At 36.0% G+C, this 21,687-nt stretch overlaps 1 protein-coding gene across 8 annotated transcripts in view; it reads right to left on the bottom strand.

Moving 5' to 3' along the window:
* The window catches only part of LMNTD1 (lamin tail domain containing 1), a 49,909-nt gene that overhangs the window by 14,768 nt on the left and 13,454 nt on the right, over nt 1–21,687 (bottom strand). For all 8 annotated transcript variants that reach the window (XM_025455416.3, XM_025455421.3, XM_025455415.3 and 5 more), the window contains 4 exons: nt 11,791–11,977; nt 10,984–11,103; nt 8,751–8,962; nt 7,970–8,141 (listed from right to left, as the gene is read on the bottom strand). In XM_025455416.3, coding sequence (XP_025311201.3) covers nt 7,970–8,141; nt 8,751–8,962; nt 10,984–11,103; nt 11,791–11,977 — 691 coding nt within the window. The remainder of the gene's footprint in view (nt 1–7,969; nt 8,142–8,750; nt 8,963–10,983; nt 11,104–11,790; nt 11,978–21,687) is intronic.

The following is a 21,687-nucleotide window of genomic DNA, read 5'->3' as shown; positions in this document are numbered from 1 at the left end:
TATTTTTTATCTCCATTTGCTTTTAAAATACTCTGTTTCTTTTATTTAGAATGCTTAGTCCACTTTATTTTCAATCTGAATAACTTCTATTCATCCTTCAATATCATAGTTCAAATACTATCTCCTCTGAGTTGCCTTTTCAATTCCTCTCATGCCACTTTATAAATGTTTCTAAAACAATGCTTTTCAAACAGCAGATCCTGTCTCATTTCTTGGTTATGAAGTAAATTTAGAGGGTCATGACAGATAGTTAAAAATGAAATAGAACAGAGAAGGAAATGCAAACAGTTCAAAAAATTAAATCTTGCCTCTTGAAAATTGTTTCAGTTACATATGTATATGGGTATATATATACTGAGTAATGATGTAAGCCATATTTCTTACTGTGGTTTATGGTCAAAAATACTTGAAAGTCACTACCCTATTACTTTTGTTGCTTTACTATTTGCCTTTCTCTCTAGAAAGAGAGTGCATTATTTGTTTTTGTGTCTCTGGTGCTTAGCACTGTGATTCATTTTAGGAACTCAGTCATTTTTGAATAAATGTTTAAGGCAGAAAATGCTTTTGCATAGTTGCCAATGTTCTCTTCTTCTTTCTTTTGTTCAGTGTTTCTTCAATTCTTCTGTTAAGGTAAATAAATAGTTTAAGTTTGTTGATAACATCTTTAGTACATAATCTTCATAAAAGGAATGATGTGTTTTAGGTTTGGAAGATATATTAGCCGTTATTAAGAAATTTTCTGAGCTTCAACAGTTCAGAGTGGAAAAATTTCAGAATTTCAAGTTAATTTTGAGCTGAACAACAACCCAATAGAAAACACCACCCCTAACAACAACACCCAAGTTCATGGATAGTTCTTCAGGGTTAGGGGAGAAGACAAGGACCACAGAAGGAACTACAGGGGCATTCTGCTTTACAAATAATACTTATGTCTTCTAAAACAGAAAGTTACTGATGCAAATATGGCAACATATTAACATTTTCAGTTGGGAGATTAGGCAGAGGGGTATCTTTTAAAACTTTCTGTATTTTATATCATCAAAAAATTTCAAAGAGGGAAAATTTCCTAGCTCTATCACATTCTTTATCTGTGAAATGGGAATAATGAGACTTATAATGGTATGAAAATGTTTTAATTTCTTTCATCAGATTTCTCTTAAGATAGGGGAGGATATCTTGACAACCTTTTGATAGAAGTTCTGGTGATCTCTTAAGGTATGAGATTAAGTGTGCTTCTAACAGAGAAAATGAGAGCAATCATGGCAAGAGATTTGGTTGTTCATGGAGTGAAGGGCCAGTGGATGCCCCTTCTCCCTTGGTAAGGTAGCTACCTGAGAGGACTCTTAAGGAGAATCTATTCACATTTTTTTGGCTGTTTTTTGTAGGGGGCTTTGATGAAACCCTTTTTCATTACTCCATAACTATCAGGAATACTTTCTTCATATGAGTGATTTTTGTATTTTTGTTTGTTGTGAATATTCAGTGGGGAAGAATGAATTTTGTATCTTATTTCATCCTTTAATGTGTAGTGGACCTCTGTGGATTTGTGACTTCTATAAGATTGGATAAAATTCCCATATATTTTAGAAATTCAGAACACTTTCCCAAGTTTCTGCCAATTCCTATGGGAATAAAATCTCAGCAAAACAAATGGTAAGTGGTGACTTTCAGTAAACATCCTGCTGTTGCTTTAGAGGCATTGTCACCAAGAACAGAAACAAGCCAAAGATGGTCATGCTCACTGGAGCTATTCCACAATATACTAGAAAGCTTAGTCAATTTAATAACATAAGAAAATGGTATAGGACTTTTGGGGAAGATGGCAGAGTAGGAGGATCCTAAGCTTATCTTGTCCCAGAGATAAAACTAGATAACTCCCACATTAGTACAAATAACTAAGAAAACAACCTAAAGATTGGCAGAACAGACTATCCACAGCTAAATGTAGAGAAGAAGCCATATCAGAAAGGGTAGGAAGGGCGGAGATATGGTTGGGAGCCAAACAGACCAACAGGACTGTCTCAGGGAAGAAGGGATGCCAGCACTGTAGAGAGGGGGAGAGGATCAGACCCCATACCAGGTTCCTTAGGCACAGGAAACACAAATAGGGAAGATGAATCCCTATAACATTTGGTTTTGAAAACCACAGGGGCCTAACAATCAGTGGGGCTTAACACCTGGAACTTTAAAAATTATGGCTCAGCTCTGAGATAGCTGGGAGGGTGCTGTCCCTGCCCTTAAAGAGACAGTACAACAAACAGCCTTGGTAAGTTATAGTATAGAAGCAGCAGTTTGAAAAATACCTGGAACATACAAGAAGATTTATTTACTAATCCCAGAGCATGTGCTGGAAAGGCAGGGATTTTTGGGAGACTATTACAAGAACAAAAGTACTAGTGGGTGCCATCTCCCTTCCCTGTCCTCCAGCTTAGATATATGGACACCTGTGAGAACCAGTGCAGTATCAACACTCTCCACCTACCTTGATAAAAGCATTCCTGCACTCTTCTGTGGACTTGCCCCTGCAACCAGCCTCTGTAGGAATTCTCCAAAGTGGCTAAAGGTCCCCTACCACAGCAGAGGCAATCTTGCTAACACTGAAAGCCAGGCCCCTGTGAGCTTATCTGGATCTACCCCCTTCAACCTGGTGAGCCTTGGTAGCTTTCCTGGGTGGCTACAAGGGCTCTCCCACAGCAGATCAGCATAGCCCTTGCTGGCACTGCAGCCCACCCCCATGTTACTCTTCCAATATGCCCTTGACTGGAGCCCATCCAAAGTGGTGCCACAAGTCTGGTAGTGTAAAAACAGTCCCAACAGGGGCCAGAACCATGGCAAAGTGACTCTTACCCGGGGAGAGGGAAAGATAATGATAAAAACCAGTCCAACTAAAGCTCCACAATGGGCTGGGGGCAAATATCAGGTCTGACTACAAACATAGTAGGCACTCCTGAAGTTATTAAGTTGATGGTGGCTTAATTTTCAACACATCTTTACTCCTGCCCCTCTTACATTTTAGCTATATAGTGTTATATTTTCCCTCCTTTTATTTTACTAATCCCTTACCTGATTTTTATAGATATACTTAATTTTACTGCTTTTGTGATTTCTACTTTTCTTACTCCTACTTATGGTCTTTCCTTTCCACTCAGAGTCTGCTTTAACATTTCTTATAGGACTGGTTTAATGGTCCTATATTCCTTTAATTTTTGCTTATCAGGGAAATTCTCTATCTCTTTTTCTATTCTGGATGATAGCTTTGCTGGATAGAATATTTTTGGCTGCATGCTTTTTCTTTAAGCACTTGGAACATATCATGCAATTTTCTTTTGGCCTGCAAAGTTTCTGCTGAAAAATCCATTAGCCTTTTGGTGTTTCCCTTGTATATAACAGTTATATACATATATATATATGTATATAATATATATGTATAATATATAATATATATGTATAATATATATGTATAATATATATCTATATATATAGATAATATATAATATCTATATATATAGAGTTTCTTTTCTCTTTATGCTTTTAATATTCTTTCTTTCTCACTACTTTTTGACATTTTAATTACTATATATATTGGCGTGAACCTGTTTGGGTTGATCTTATAAAGAAAAGGTCCTACAGTTCCCTGCAGTGCAGTGTTCCCTGTACACTAGAAACTGGCACTTCAGGAGTGCCTACTATGTTTGTTGTGTGTGCCCTACTGTTGTGACTGCTATATGCATAAGATGGTATATATATCTAATAGTATCACAAATCAAAAACTACTCATAGATATGGAAAAAATAAGGTGAAAGGAATCCAAGTGTACCACTAAAGAAAACCAGCAAATTGTGAAAGAAGAGAGCAAGAGAAGAAAGGAACAGAGAACTACAAAACAACCATAAAACAAGTAACAAAATGGCAACAAGTATACATACTTATCACAAATTATTTTGAATGTAAATGAACTAAATGCTTCAGTCAAAAGACTATCTAGGGTGATGGAATGAATAAAAAAAGTAAGACCTCTCTAGATGAAAAGATGCTCAACATCACTGATCATCAGGGAAATACAAATAAAAACTACAACGAGACATCACCTCATACCTGTCAGATGGCTAAAATTAATACCACAAGAAACAACTGGTGTTAGGAAGGATGCAGAGAAAGGGGAACCCTACACTGTTGGTGGGAATGCAAACCGGTGCATCCACCCTGGAAAACAGTATGAAGGTTCCTCACAAAGTTAAAAATGAACTGCCCTCATTCCAACTATTGTACTACTAAATATTTACCAAAGGATACAAAAATACTGATTTGAAAGGATACATGCATCCCAAAGTTTATAGCAGCATTATCAACATTAGCCAAATTATGGAAAGAGCCCAAATATCCATTGACTGATGAATGGATAAAGAAGTTGTGGTAATTATCTAAAGGATACAAAATCCTGATTTGAAGGGATACATGCACCCCAATGTTTATATTAGCATTATCAACAATAGCCAAATTATGGAAGAAGCCCAATGCCATTGAGTGAGGAATGGATAAAGAAGTTGTTGTATGTTATTTGAAAAGATGTGGATGGAGCTAGAAAGTATTATGCAAGTGAAATAAGTGATTTCACTCATATGTGGAATTTGAGAAACAAAACAGATGAACTAAAGAAAAAAAAAGAGACAGATTGGTAAGTAGACTTTTTACTATAGAGAACATACTCCTGGTTACTGGAGGGGAGATGGGCAGGGGAATGAGTTAAATGAGTGATGGGGATTAAGGATGGCATTTGCTGTGATGAGTACTGGGTTTGTAAGTAGGTAATGCATCACTAAATTCTACATGAAACTAATATTACACTGTATGTTAACTAACTGGAATTTAAATGAACACTTGAAAAAAACCCTTATACAATTAAACACCAAAGAAATAAATAATCCAATTGAAAAATGGACAGAAGATCTGAATAGACATTTTTCCACAGAAGACCTACAGATGGCCATTAGTTACATGAAAAGATATTCAGCATCACTAAATTATCAGGCAAATGCAAATCAAAACCACAATGAAATATCACCTCACATCTGTCAGAATGGCTAAAAGACAAGAAATAGCAAGTATTGGTGAGGATGTGGAGAAAAAGGAACCCTTGTACATTGTTGGTGGAAATGCAAACTGGTACAGCTACTGTGGAAAACAGTATGGAAGTTACTAAAAAAATTGAAAATAGAATTTTTATATGGTCCAGTAATTTCACCATTGGAGATTTACCCAAAGAAAACAAAACAAAACAAAAAACTAATTAAAAACGATATGCACCCCTATTTACTGCAGCATTATTTACACTAGCCAAGATATGGAAGCAAACCAAGTGTCCATCCATAAATGAATGAATTCAGAAGTAGTATGTGTGTGTATATTTATAGTGGAATATTATTCAGCCTTAAAAATGAATGAAACCTGACCATTTGCAACAACATGGATAAATCTAGAGGATATAATGCTAAGTGAAATAAGTCTGTCAGAGAAAGATAAATACCATTGATGTGGAATTTAAGAAATAAAACATATGAACAAAGAATAAAAGAGAGAAAAACTATGTTTTTTTGAAAAATTATTATAATACCAGTATAGTTAACATACAGTGTTATATTAGTTTCAGATGTATAATGTAGTTATTCAGCAGTTCAATATATTACTCAGTGCTCATCAAGATAAATGTACTCTTCATTCTCTTCACCTATTTCACCCATCTCTCGCATCCAACTATCCTCTGGCAACCATCTGTTTGTCCTTTATAGTTAAGAGTGTGTTTTGGTTTGTCTTTCCCCTTTGTTCATTTGTTTTGTTCCTTTTTCTCCACATCATTGCCAACATTTGTTTTTTTCTGGATTTTTTGATTTTAGACATTCTGACAGGTGTGTGGTGGTATCTTATTGTGGTTTTGATTTGCACATCTCTGATGAGTGATGTTGAGCATCTTTTTATGTCGGCCACCCATATGTCTTATTTGGAAAACAGTCTGTTCATGAGAAGACTCTTAAATTTAGAAAACAAACTGGTGGTTGCCAGGGAGGAAGTGGGTGGGGGAGATGGATGAAATGGGTCAAGGGGATTATGAGTATACTTATCATGATGGGCATTGAGTAATGCACAGAAATTTAAATCATGTATTTATTGTACATCGAAACTAATATAATGCTTTATGTTAATTATAGTTGAATAAAAAATTACAGAAAATTTGAAGTCAAATTTCCTTGGGAAACAAGTTGTTTAGAATGAGTAAAATAGGGAATCTGTCATCATTTGGAGAAAAACATAATTCATGTACTTCTTGCAAGTTTCAAATCTAAGTTGTAATGTACTAAAGGTGTGCATCTGTATAAATTATGTGTATAAATAATTGCTAAAAGGGCTGTTTGAATTTCAGACCCAAATCTCTTACTTGGCAGATGAAGAAACTCAAGCAAAAAGATCTAAGGTACTTAATTTTATGAAGTGGAATATATTCAGCACTTTACGTAAGTTTCATCATTTCACTTCTAAAAGTTACTATTTTGGGGGTGCTACCTCCATTTATGTGTTGCTCTACTAACACAGTGGTTTTCATACTGTGATATAGAATTCTTTGATTCCCGATAGTGCCTCAAAGATCGCAGGGAAGGAGGGAAGAAGCCAGGCAAGATGGGAGGGAAGAAGGGTATAGTGGTCAGTAGGAATTGCTACCTTTTCTTCAACTTGGACAGGTTTGCTTTTTTCCCATTTTATATATTGGGTCTGTCCAAGATTTCTTTTTAAAAAAATTTTTTTATTGGAGTTCAATTTGCCAACATATAGCATGAGCACCCAGTGCTCATCCCACCAAGTGCCCCCCTCATTGCAAGATTTCATTTAAAAAAGCATCCCTCTACTACATAAAAGTTTGTGAACCATTTTAGCATGAGCAGGATATAGCACCTGTATGAAACAGACTTTCTCCACAGCTTAGGTTCTGGCATTGTGTTTTAATTAGCTTCTTGTAAACATTTGGGGGTACCAGATGAACCTCATGAACTCTTTCCCCAAGAAACAGCATATAGGCACACATTTGTGTACCAAATACAGCAGTTCAGGGACTTCCTGAAATCCATTCACAGATCTTGGGTTAATAACACAACTCTGAAAACTTTAGAGGACTTAAACAAGAAGCTTCTTGTTGAAAAACAGTAAGAATTTGGAACTATATTAGAATGTGTTTGGAAAAGATGGATTTCTCTTTAAGCATAGTATAGATTTATAGAGCCAGTTTTTCCTGCTTAATGAAAAACAAATGTACTTTTGACCAAACTTCAAGAATCCTATGTATGCTGGTCCCACTATTCTTTTTTTAAAGATTTTATTTATTTATTCATGAGAGACAGAGAGAGAGAGAGAGAGAGACAGAAAGAGAGAGGCAGAGACACAGGCAGGGGGAGAAGCAGGCTCCATGCAGGGAGCTGGATTTGGGACTTGATCCCAGGACTCTGGGATCATGCTCAGAGTCAAAGGCAGAGGCTCAACCGCTGAGCCACCCAGGCATCCCCCAACTATTCTTTTGATCCATTGCTTCATTCAATAGGTATTTATCGGGGGATCCCTGGGTGGCTCAGCGGTTTGGTGCCTGCCTTTGGTCCGGGGCGTGGTCTTGGAGTCCTGGGATCGAGTCCCACATCCGGCTTCCTGCATGGAATCTTAAAAAAAAAAAAAGCTATTTATCAAGAACAGTATAAGACATTTTGCTAAAGCAAATGTAAGTGACTGATTTCAGATATTTGCTTTAGGAGCCATCTATATTTGAGGATATGAATAGTTCTTAATAATAGTGAATTCTACCACTTAACCCCTTTTACCAGGTTTCACTCCTCCCTCCCTCTCTTTTCCTCCCTCCCTCTTTCTTTCTTGTCCTCCCTCACCACACCCCCATATCCCTTAACTCTTTACTGGAATATGTAACCCTTTGACTTACCTGGGCTGGATCAGGCCTGGATGACTGAGGCCTAGGCTGTCTATCTAAGCTGCTTTCAGCCGTGCAGTTATTGCAAGGTTCAATCAGAGGACAGTAGGGATGTGCAGGGACATTGGGACTGTGGCACCATGGGCTGCTATTGGGAAAAGGGAGTGGTGGATTTTCTTTTTCTCTTTAAAAAAAAGAAAAAAAAATTAAGCCAAAAGTAAACCCAAAAGTTATCTTAAATAGTGGAATTAGCAATGAAGGCTCAATTAAAGTTAAAGCGTGTTTTAAGACCAGAGAATATGGCTTTTCTAGACCTTTGGGCAGCACTTTTATCAACATCAGAGGCATTTGCCTCAATATGTGTAACATAAATTCTGCACTCTAAGCCGCAAGCTAGCTCTTGATCCAAGATGAAATCTCTAGATGATGCACCTCTTCCTCCACCTAAGCACTGCTAAAGACAGGGTGATAACTTCATCTCCTCACCTCTCCACAGCTTTGCCTGTAATAGCAGTGCCACTAAGTGAAACGGCGGGAGGGGGTCTTGAAATCGTCTAGTGGAAGTCACCAGCCTTTACTATTCCATGACTATAATCCTGCTTGCTTTGTGTTTTTTATGAAACACAAAAAGCATTATAGTTTTTATGGTCCTATTTAAAATAGGATTTTTTGGTCATTATTGATTTACCTATTCATTATGAATCTATTTGTTACCCAGTCATTCTTATTTGCTCAGTTACTAATTGTGGGAAGGACTCAATTAAAAAAAAAAAAAAAGCCAAGCAACTTTTACCTTTTAAGAAAAACTCTAACTTGTTTCATCTGATATCCTGAGATATCTTTATCAGATTTATCTTGTTTTTCTTCAGTTGTAGTTATAGATACTGGCCATGGAAACCTGTGTCTTTGAGACGGACTTACTATCGAGCATCTTTCAAATTCAATGTCAGTCTCTAATTTCTCCCACGCTTGCTTCCAGTGAATAGGAGTGTACCAGGCAACAGCCTAACAAAAATGATTCATTAATATCAAATATCAATGCAGTTAGGTAGATTTTTAAAAAATACCATAGGCTTATTGCAATAAAGTTTCAAAGTCAAACAGTTTAATGTCACTTACCTACTATGTGTCAATTAGTGGAACACAATGAAGATGTAGTAAGACATCCTGGCCTTAGTTTCCAATTCTGAAAATTATAACCTGCATAAACTCAGGCAGATTATCTGCTTACTGTCTCGGACTGTGTCCTCATATGTGAAATGGGGAGGGTGATGGTAGGGAATTGCTATATGAGGACGGTGGTTGTGAGATTCAGTTAAGCTACTAAATTTCATAACTGTAAAGAACTATGCAAAAAAGTAGTTGTAATATTATCATTAAATTGGAATATTTAAGATACATATGTATATGTATATATACAGGTTTTATTTGAGATGGGGAAATGGGCAGTAGAAGTAGAGACATGGAGAAGAAGCCACATTCTTTGAGCTTGAATTCTAGGTGGGATATTAAGGAGCCTATTAGACTGAATTTCCTGAGGACAGGAACCATGCAGTAGTTAGTTCTTTTTTTCCACCACCTAGCATAATGCTTGGCAGATACTAAACATATGTAAATGTTTCCCATATGAATGAATTGATCAGTTTCACTCTTTTACTAGCAAATAAAGGGTTTTGTGTTTATATCACCCTGCAGAAATAATCCGATCCTTGATGTGCAAAATAGTTCAAACCAGAGTAAAAGAAGTAGTGTAAGTACAAAGACTAATTCCATTGCAGGGAATGACAGTTTACTCAAATGGGGATTTCAGGAGCTCAGGGACCTGGTCTGTCTGGTTCAACACTTAGTGACTAAGAACAGTGTGCATACAAAGTAGAAACCCCAAATGTGTTTGCAGAGTGAATAAATGGGTGGATAAATGTGATGAAAAGTCTGAAACAGGAATGCCTTAATCATAGAGTTTTGCCAATGATTTTTTTATGAGCCTGAGTAAACAATTTATATTACATCACCTTATTTTTCCCATCAATGAAAATCATTTGAAGTATAAAATTCAGTAAGAACCCATTAAAAAAACTAAAGGTGAGTAAAGGCTTCAAAATTACATCTAATGAGTATTCTAACAACTGCTATTCTTATAGAAAGACATTAAATTGCTCATAATAAATTAGCAAGTCTACTCTAAAGGGAGCATCAAACTAAGCATGAGATATAATGGAGCAAGAAAGACAAGCAGAAAGATAGATTCCAATCAACGTATTATCTGGATTAGTAGGTTTATGACATAGTAAGTAAGACTGAAGGTAGAAAAAAAGGCAGGTATTTAAAAAAAATCAAAAGAATGGTTTTGCAAGAGAAATGACTTTTTTTTGTTGTAAACAAAAATATCTTTCAACTTTATTAGTATGTCTTTGGGCATATATTTATGCTAATATTATGCTAAGGAAAAGGTAGAATGAAAATATAAAATTGTCAAATACTGGGAATGAGTTACCCAAAATTATTACTAATACACTTAACTTTATAGTGAATAATGTAGAGTTGTTACAAATTAGACTATATGTCCATTCACTAAAATATTAGTCTCTTAAGAGCAGATACCATGTCCTACTCTACTTTATATTCTCAGCACTTATTACAGCCATTGGAGTAGAGAATAATCTCAACAAATATTTGAGACATGAATAAATGAATAGAAAAGATCTCTAGTAGTATCTGCCTTTCTTATTCCACTCTTCAACCTAAATATCATAAATAAAATCCATCCTTGACTCTGAAATTTGCAACAACTTCTTAGGAATGTAGACTATGAAAATTATTTTTGCCAAATTATAAGTAGCTCTTTGGCACTTTGGCCCTGGGAAGAGGGTGCTGTTGATTTGCCTGACATGTTATTGCAATTAGTAATGGTTTTATACAAGCTATTAAGGATGGTAAATAATTGAGTCAGCTAAGAGGAGAAGGGGAAACTAAGGACAGCTACCTATTCTTTTTAAAAAACCTATTGTTAAGAATAGGACACTGACTTCACCATTAGGTTTGCACAGAATCGTTGTACAATTTGGGCCTGTCTTAAACTTGTTTTGTTCTCTCCAAAGAAAATCTGATGGTGGCTGATGTTTTGCTTCAGATGCAGCTGCCCACACCTGTAAGAAAATGGTTGTTAGTGACAGACCAAGTAGTTTTGTAGATGTCAGAGGGTCATTGCAATGCATCATTCTGAACAGATGAGGTTTTAAAATATGACTGTATAATATATAATGTCAAGCTGTGTAACAGCAAACAGCTACTGTATATGGTTTAAAGGAAAGCACAAGAAAGAGGAAACCTTCCAGCATCAGCTAATTACCTGTTCTCTGAGTAAATAATCTCTTTGTTTTTCTTTTAAGGATTATGTTTGCCTAGTTTTAGGAGCTTAGGTATTTTGTTTTAATAGTTGAATCATGAAAACAAAACGTATTTGGGGTGCCTGGGTGGCATAGTCAGTTATATCACGGACTCCTGGTTTTGCTCAGGTTGTGATCTTAGGGTTGTGAGAGCAAGCCCCATGATTAGCATGGAGTCTGCTTAAGACTCTCTCTCCCTCTCTCTCTGCCCCTTCTCCCTCACCCTCACTCTCTCTCCCTCTCAAACAAACAAATAAATCTTTAATAATCCCAAAAGGTATTGTGCACCAAATTGAGGAAAGCCATGGACATTTTATTATGGGTATTAATTTATATTCAAGGATGGACAAAGTGGCACAAGTAACCAACAACAACCAGAAATCACATTTTAGCAAATAAACTTTTTCTGTACAATTCTAGTTCATAGCATTTATATCTTATACTCACTGTTACTGTGCAATTGGCTTGCATTACGATATTCGGAAGGAAGCGATACAAAGAGATTGTTTGTCCATTCACATTTTGCTGGAGAATATGACCTCCAATCTCCAGTTCTTTGTCAAGAGAAGAGTTAATGAGCTTCACAAATAAACCTTTGACATTTACTTCAGCTATTTTAATGTCTCCAAGAGCACTAACAAATAAAGCATAAAGATTTATAAGGTAACTTTAGAGAAGTGTGTCTATAGCTCATTTTAAGAACTGAATAATATGCCTTAAAAATACAACTTTTACATAGCTGTATGTTCTATTGGACATATTCTATGTAGAAATGGTATATTTTATAACCTAAGACATATGGCTTGACCTCTTAGTTCTGTTTATCTGTCAACTAAATTATCTCTTTCACATAAAATAAAGTTAAAAAGTGCTTTAGGTGTCAAGATATAAATACCATAGGAAGATGCGATTATCATTATTTAAATTTCCTTCCACTCATCATAAAAGCACAAGACATGAAATTGTCAAGTAAATAAAGAGGAAAGGTAAACCATTTAGATTATTTCTGATAAAGTCACTGAGAAGATGAATAGCAATTATGTACTTAAAAGAATTTTGCAAACTTAAAATATTATGCAAAATATAAGATGGTAATTTTTCCCTGTAACATGTAGAGGGCCTCGTGTATAACAGAGACAAGGCTAATAAACATTTATATGTTAGCATTTCTCAGAGTGTGGGTCACAACTTAATAATACATCATGAAATCCCTTTGGTGGGTATAGCCGTCATTTTAAAAATGAAATGCCAATAATAATAACAAACAATACTAATTATGTGCTGGGTTCTTTTAAAAGATTATATCTATCTATATCTACAAATTCATATCCACGATTCCAAAATCCATAAAGTCCTAAAAAAACCCCAAAACATAAAAAAATGCATTTGATGTTGTGATGAGCACTGGGTGTTATTTATATATGAGATGAATCACTAAATTCTACAACTGAAACTAATATTACACTGTATGTTAATTAGCTGGAATTTAAATAAAAAATTGGAAAAATACATTTGAAGCAAAATGTGACCTGAATTCCTGTGGTAGCAAAATCTGACCTAAAACTGAGGGGAGGCTATTTATAGTCTTCATTTACAGCTTGTGTGAATATTCTTGTTTGGCTTTGGAAAAAATTAATGTTTGATTTTAAGTACTTTTCTAAGCCCTAATGGGGTGTTATGTAATACGTGTTCTGGTCATCATATTACTTTCTTGAAATCCTCCAAGTTCTGAATTTTGAAACACAGTAAGTCCCCAAATATTTTGGGAAAGGCATTGTGAACTTGTAGATATTCATTTAATCCTTATGATAAGGCTACACATTTTTTACTGAAGGTCATGGTAAAAAAAATTGAGGGACACTAATATTTCATTTAATTCTCACAACAACCCAGTGAGACAGCTACTCTTTTTAGTCCCATTTTATAGATAAGGAAACTGAGGTTTAGAGAGATTGTCATGTCCAAGATCACTCAATAAATGTTAACACATGTTCTCTGTCTCACTTAAGGAGTAAATTCTCAAAGAGGTTTGATGCAGCCATTCAAATTGTTTACAGTCTACATATAGCCTGGTGGTTGAGCACCTCTAGAACATACATGCACATATAGATCGCTGCCATTGAATAAATTGGTCTCCACCCACACCTTGGCCCTTAGTGACTCCCTTAGTAATTGACAGCAAGGTGTGTGTGTGTGCGCGTGCACGTGTGTTTTAGCAAATTGTGTTCTTCATGGGCTGAACTAGCATAGTCTGGTATTCCCCAATAATGCACAAATTCCTGCACTTACATCCCCATCCTTACTCTCAGCAAATAATTTCATTGAGAAAACAGGACCATCAAAGAGAAATGTTTTCCTACTTTCCACTTAGCAGCAGATTCATCCATATGCACTTGACCTCTTCTCTGTCCCAGCCTGTCTTGTTTCAGTAGAAAAGGGGCCCTTCTCCCATTTAAAGTTAAACACTGTTCACTACCAACTTGTCCTGCTGCTTCAGCATCTCAGTCCATTCATTATTCTCTTTCTCTCCTTTAATGCCAACCTCTCCCTTCACACTGCCCCTTCCCCCAAATATGTACTCATCCTCAAACTGCTACCACCTTAAAAAAGAAAAAAACCCCACAATCCTCCTCCAGCTTCCACTTCATAGTGCTATTACAATCAAGCTTTTGGAAAGACTATATCATTAATTTTTCACCTCTTATACACTCCTCAATCCACTACCATCTACTTCTCCCTAAACCAAGATGACCAGTGTCCTCTCAGTTAGTAAACTGAGTGGTAAATTGAGTGGTTACTTATTTTTTATTGAGGTAAAATTGACACATTATATTATTTTAATGTTTACAACATAATAAGTCTAATTAACATCTATCACCATTCATCGTTACACATATTTTTTTAAAAAGATTTTTTTAAAAAGATTGTATTTATTTATTCATAGAGAGAGAGAGAGGCAGAGACACAGGCAGAAGGAGAAACAGGCATCATACAGAGAGCCCGACGTGGGACTCGATCCAGGGTCCCCAGGATCACGCCCCGGGCTGCAGGCGGTGCTAAACTGCTGTGCCACCGGGGCTGCCCCACATATTTTTTGTGATAAAAAAATTATGATCTACTCTCTTGGCAACCATCAGATATGCAATACAGTATTTTTCATTGAAGTATAATTGACATACAATAGCCTGTTAGTTGCAGGAGTGCATCATAGCCATTTGATATTTTTACACATTGTGAAATCATCCTCATAAGTTGTTATCTAGCTATCATTTGTCACTATATAGTTATTATATTATTATTGACTATAACCCCTATGCTGTATGACCCATGATTTATTTTATAACTCAAAATTTGTACCTCTTAATCTCCTTACTCTATTTCACCTGCTCCCAATCCCTCCCAACTCTGGCAACCAACAGTTTGTTTTCGGTATCTGTGAGTCTATTTCTGTCTTGTTTTGTTTGTTTTTCAGATTGCACAAATAAATTAAATCATATGATATTTGTCTTTGTCTGACTTCTTTCATTTAGTATTATATTCTTTAGGTTCATTCATGTTGTTGGAAATCGTAACGTTTCATTCTTTTTTATGGCTGAGTAATGTTCTTACATATATACTACATCTTTTTCATCCATTCATCTACTACTGATGGGCACTTTGGTTGCTTTCATTATCTTGGCTATTGTAAATAATGTTGCAGTAAACTACAGGTGGCATATATATATCTCTTGAGATTGTTTTCATATTTGGGTGAATACCCAGATACAGAATTGCTGGATCATATGATATTAATTTTTTGAGGAACTTCCATACTCTTTCCATAGTGGCCACACCAACTTACATTTCCACCAACTCAGTCTTTGCTTAATGTCTCTGTGGTATTTGCCTTTGCCATATATGTCTTCTTTTTTGGAACTCCTCTCCTTATTTACCCAAGTCCATTATTTTCCTTCTATCAGTCTGGTTGCTCCTTTTCAGTCTCTACCCCTCTTTTCTTTTTAGTCTCTTTTTCAGTTTTTTCTTCTTCATCCATCTCTCAGATGTTGGTCCCTGGGATTCTGTCCTTAACTCACTTTTATCCTCATCATACTCCATGTATGTGATATCATCTATGAACAGGGCATTAGTAACCATTAACACATAGATGACTGTTAAATCTAAATCTCTTACTTAGACTTTCTGTTGAGCTATGGACCCATAGAAACAACTGACAGCAGACCTCAAAGGTGCCTCTAAATCAACATGCCCTAAATTGAACTCATCATTTTGGAAGAGTGGGAAACCTATTCCAGCGAATTGCATCATCATTTATCCTGTTGACCATGCCTAAAATTTCCATTACTTTTGTACTCTTTTCATCTTATTGCCCTATCTGTGACCAAATACTATTTATTGATTCTATCCCTATATTTTCTATATACATCCAATTTTCTCCATCCCTATTGCTGCTATCTTCATTAGGTCCTCCTCACCTCTGTGTATTATAACAGTGTTCTAACTGGTTTCTCGAGTCCTATACCTTCCTAACTATTCTCATTTTGCTTCCAGAATAATCTTTGTTTGCTATCCAGAAAAAGGATAAATCCTGCAATATCTGACTGTTTTCTTCCAGAGAAAACACCAACTTCACAGCATGGAAACAAGGCCCTACATAATCTTGTTAATCTCTTTTTTCTGACTTCCTAGCTTTGCTTAAACTTCAATGACAAAGGATTTATCACAAGACTTGTGACAATTCATGCCATTGCATGCTTTTCCCACCATCTATGCAAGTGTTAGTAGTCCCTCTTCTTGTTCCCCACATCCCTACCAACACTTGAAAATTTCAAACTTCTCAATATTTTCAATACAATGGGTACAAAATGCTTGTACTTGTTTCCCCTTGATTATAGTACAGTTGAATAAGGTATTCATTGGCCATTCAATTTTCTTCTGTGAATTGCCTGTTAATATTATTTTTCTACTTCTATAGTGTTGTTTTACATTTTTATGATTGAGTTCATAGTATTTATGGAATAACATTTAAATATATACACATATTTTTAGAAGAAGAACTGATGAGTATTATTCACATTATTTTAAGATGCTATATTAGTGACAGTTTGTTATGGCAGCAATAGAAAACTAATATCCGCTTCTTATAAATTTTCAAATTGTGTGCCAGAAATGTTACTAGAGTCTTCTGTGTTCTATTTTCCTAATTATAAATCACTCCCAATCTCCTATTGTTCCCATGAAGGTAAGTGTCCTTTTTCTCTGGCTAAGATTTTCCTTATGTCTTCAATTTTTTGTTTGTTTGTTTGTTTGTTTGTTTGGGGGTTGTGGTGAGGAGGAGCAGAGGGAGAGGGCAAGAGAGAATCTAAAGCAGGTTCCATACCCGGCATAGAGCCAAAATCAAGAACCAGAGGCTTAACTGACTGAGCCATCCAGGCATCCCTCTTATATCTTCGGTTATAGAAGTTTTTCTACAATGCATCCAGAGGTTTGAATTTTTATTTTTCTGTCTTTTATCTTTTTGGGAGTTGGCAGTGCTAGTTGCATCTGTGGCTTGATGTCTTTCATTAGTTTGCAGACCTTCTCTGCTGTATTTCCACTAGCACTGTTCTATCTTAATCTGGTCTCCTCTCCTTAAGTGACTTAAATTATGAGTAGTTAGATTTTTTTTGTTGGCTTTCTCTATTTGTCCTTATGCTTGTTTCTATTCTTCTAATATCTTTGCAATTCAGCCTAGGTATTTTTTCTAAGGATGTTTTAGTGTAATAATTCTCTATTCTGTTTCATCAAATGTATTGTTAAACCCATCTACTTCAGGGGATCCCTGGGTGGCGCAGCGGTTTAGCACCTGCCTTTGGCCCAGGGCGGGATCCTGGAGACCTGGGATCGAATCCCACGTTGGGCTCCTGGTGCATGGAGCCTGCTTCTCCCTCTGCCTCTGTCTCTGCCTCTCTCTTTCTCTCTGTGCCTATCATAAAAAAAATAAAAAATAAAAAATAAACCATCTACTTCTGAAATAGTAATTTCTCCTATTGGATATTTTAGTTCTAGAATTTCTTTTTGATAATTCAATAAGAATAAACCAAAAATATTTAGTTTCCAGTTCTTTTTTTTTTTTAAGATTTTATTTTTTAATTCTTATTTATTTATGATAGTCACAGAGAGAGAGAGAGAGAGAGAGAGAGAGGCAGAGACACAGGCAGAGGGAGAAGCAGGCTCCATGCACCGGGAGCCCGACGTGGGATTCGATCCCGGGTCTCCAGGATCGCGCCCTGGGCCAAAGGCAGGTGCCAAACCGCTGCGCCACCCAGGGATCCCTAGTTTCCAGTTCTATCTTGTCATTTAATTCCTTGAATATTTAGTCATTGTTATTTTATCCCTGACATATAACCATAATATCTGCACCTCAAGACCTGTTTTTAGTCTATTTGTAATCTTAGTTTTTAGTTAACTTTTATCATTTGTATGCTTTGTTATTTTTTACTTAGTGTCTAGAATTACAGATTAAGAACTGCAGAGATAATTTGAGACTTTGTATAGCATTTTGTCAATACATAGAGGATTTACTTTATCTACTGGCAGCCATTTAAATTGAGAGTAAATCACTTTAATCAAACGAAGATGTGAAATGACTGTTTCAGCTCCAATTAGGATGTTCTATTTTTTTTTAAGATTTTTTTTTATTCATGAAAGACACAGAGAGAGGCAGAGACATGGCAGAGGGAGAAGCAGGTTTCCTACAGGGAGCCCAGTGTGGGACTCAATCCCAGGACCCCAGGATCATGACCTAAGCCAAAGGCAGATGCTCAACTGCTGAGCCACTCAGTCATCCCTAGGATGTTCTATTTTGAATATAACCTTACTATTGGGTGACTCTTTGAAGTTCCAACTGAAAACCTGGGTTGTTTATCAGTGACTCCCTTTCTTGATAGGACCTAAATCCCAATTTTTATTCACCAGGTCCTATGAAACTGTCAATATATTATTAAGTTCTCAGCTTCTTAGCTGCTTCTTTCAAATTAACAACTGAGGAGAAAAGTGGCTCCAAATGTCAGCCATCACTTCTAGAAGAATTGTGAGAATAGAGGATGTAAACATCCATGAAATCTCAATATGCACTACCAAACTGCTTTCAAAATAGTGGTTTCACTTCATACTCCCATTGCATTGTATGAGATTGCCAGTTTTGCAAAGGTTTACTTGTAAGTAATTTACATACATATTCTTTTCTTTTGCATTACTATTATGGTTCTTACTAAACTGTGGATATAGCATTTTACTCTTCTTTGAAATCCCTAGAATTCCTCTATGTCATCCTTAGCCTACTGTTATTAAATTCTCTATGAGATGTTGTGATTTCTTAACAAGATACCTTTTTGTTTGTCAGACTTGCTTTTTTGCTTAGGAGATGAGCACTATTTTGAATTCTGCTTTAAAAAGGTAAGACCATAGAGTAGTTGTTATCCTTTTGTTATCATACATGTAATGGAATATGTAGAGTTGCTCTTCAAAAATCTTTCATTATGGGATCCCTGAGTGGCGCAGCGGTTTGGCGCCTGCCTTTGGCCCAGGGCATGATCCTGGAGACCCGGGATCGAATCCCACGTCGGGCTCCCGGTGCATGGAGCCTGCTTCTCCCTCTGCCTGTGTCTCTGCCTCTCTTTCTCTCTGTAACTATCATAAATAAATAAAAATTAAAAAAAAAAACTTTCATTATTTAAGTGAAGTGTTTATTTATTGATCTTAAATTTTTATTTTATGCACATAAGAATAAATTAGCTCATCTGAAAGCAAAAATAACATCATCTATATCCGAGTGAGTCATTTCATTTGCCGTTCTTTTGATATAAGGCCAAAAGCTTAGGAAAATATTTCATACAATACATAGAAATTCACAGAGGCAGGGCTGTTAAGCTACTATCACAAAGACTTTTAGTTATCTTTTTCTCTTTCCAATAAGCCTTCCCATTTTTCTTTAGTAGAAAAGTGACCTGAGACCTCTACTTATAAGTCATTATTTGATGAGAGTGGAGAGTGATGTACCAGTCATTTTGTCAAGAGTCTTTGTATGGGACTGATTTGTAAAGAGACTGAAGAGACATATGGCTATGTAACTTAAAAAAAAAAACAGTGACTTTTCATTATTTAAGTCCTGATTTATCTAGTTCTTGGGTTTCTCTTGATAATTCATGCTACTTATCTGTCTTTAGGTTTCTACAACTTTAAAGTTTGCTAAAATTACTTTAGAGTTTTAGTCCTTCCAATATACACCTACCTAACATTCTCTATACAGATTGACATCTTTGTGTATAGCTGTGGGGGTCTGGCAAAGGGGTGAGCATTTAGAACTTCCTAAGTTTTTAAAAGGCAAACTTGATTCAATTCATTGGTATTACAAGAGAAAATCCCTCAGACTGAAAGTTTTGATAAAAGACCCTTAATGTAATAAAGAGTTAAGTTAGTAGATCATCATGTTTTAAAATATCTGAGAGAGGATGCCTGGGTGGCTTAGTGGTTAAGCATCTGCCTTCGGCTCAAGGCATGATTCCTGCATGGAGCCTGCTTCTCCCTCTGCCTATGTCTCTGCCTCTCTCTCTCTGTGTGTCTTTCATGAATAAATATATAAAATCTTTAAAAAAATCTGAGGGAAGAATAAATAGATTGGATCATCATCCTTGGGCATATGAATAGATTGGTAATATCATAAGCTATTTGACCAAAAGTATTCATGTAGTTATCATAATTTTGGTGATACCCATCTCAGTCTACAGCTTACTACAATCTTGATTCTAGATTTATAGAATGCAGAATTGCCTGGTGGGTAGAGAAGAAGAATGGGAAGAATGGGTGGAAAGGCAGCCTTAATATAGTTTGGTCACTCCTGAGGCATCTAGAACTGATCTGGAAGCTAATATATGGTCTTAGATATAGGGAAGAAGATCATGCATAGCTAGTGAAAATTCTAATAATGTCTCCATCTTGTTTCTTGTTTGCCTACTAAATTTTTCCTCCTGGTGAAAGATATTAAGCATTCATAAGATGATAAATGATAGTAGGGAAGAAACAACATATTTTACTGAAACAATCAAATTGAGAATTGGCTTCTGTTTCTAGCTAAGATAGAATAACAGAAATTGTATTTGACCACCCACCTGAAACAACTAAAAATCTGGAAAGATTATATGAAACAATGTTTTTCAAGATATTGGCCACTGGCCACTGAAGAATAGTGATCTCTGAAAGACAGAAAATAAATAAAGTGAGCCTTAAAACTTTCCCAGGTTACTGCCTTGAGAGAGTTTCCAGGCTCTGACACAGAGAGCTGGAGCCAGGTAGAGCCTGGTGGATTCTCTCACTTGAGGAGATGGAGCTGAGAACCTGGAGACCCCCAGGTGGCAAGAGGTCACAGGCAGAGGAACAGAGAGGAGATTGCTGCATAAAGAGAAATTCTGGAGATTTTTCATAAGATTCCTTGTAAGTATTCAGCAGAGGATGATTAGCACATGTATTCCAATAAACTCTCTAAGACTGGATAACAAGACACTTGAAAGGATTAGGGAGAACAGCACTCAGAACACCCACAGGATGAGGAAAAGTGGATGTTCCCATCAGTCAGACTGCAAAATGTCACAATTCGTGGGGCACGGGGTACAGTACTTGGAAGAATCTTGCCTCAATACTAAGGATTAATTTGCCATGGACTAGACATTGCTCTGCTGCCACCTAACAAATTTTAAAAGCAAGTCCCAAAAGGTTCAAACTATTTCTAAGCAACTTAATTTCATTCCAGAACAAAGCTCAGGAATATTTATAAATACAAAGATATGCCAGCATTTGAATAATATAAAAATGACAATTTCTGGCATCTAATAAAAATTACCAGGCAGAAAAATAAATTGGATAATACAACTCATAATAAGAAGAAAAATCAATAAATCGAAATTGACCCAGAATGGACAAAGATGTCAGAAATAGTAGAAAAGGAAAAGTCCTTGTAGCTATATTCTTTATATACAAAATCTAGACAAAAGCTTGAACATGATCGAGACATGGCTGAAGTAAAAATACACTACATGGGATTAACAACATTAGTCATTGTAGATAAAAACATTAGTGAATTTGAAGGCATAGCAATAGATATTATTCAAAATGAGACACACAAAGAACAGAGCATTAATGAATTGTGGGACATCTTCAATTGACCTAGTAAATGTGTAATTGGAGTCTCTAAAGGAAAAGAGTGAGGAATAAAATATATTAAGAAATAATAGCTTAAAATTTTCTGTAATTTTAAAATTTTAAGTTTATAAATTTGCAAATCAAAGAAGTTCTGCAAAGTCCAAGCATATA

Source organism: Canis lupus, chromosome 27 (assembly GCF_003254725.2).
Source record: "Canis lupus dingo isolate Sandy chromosome 27, ASM325472v2, whole genome shotgun sequence".
NCBI classification, from domain to species: Eukaryota; Metazoa; Chordata; class Mammalia; order Carnivora; family Canidae; genus Canis; species Canis lupus.
This window is presented reverse-complemented; position numbering and strand designations above follow the sequence as displayed.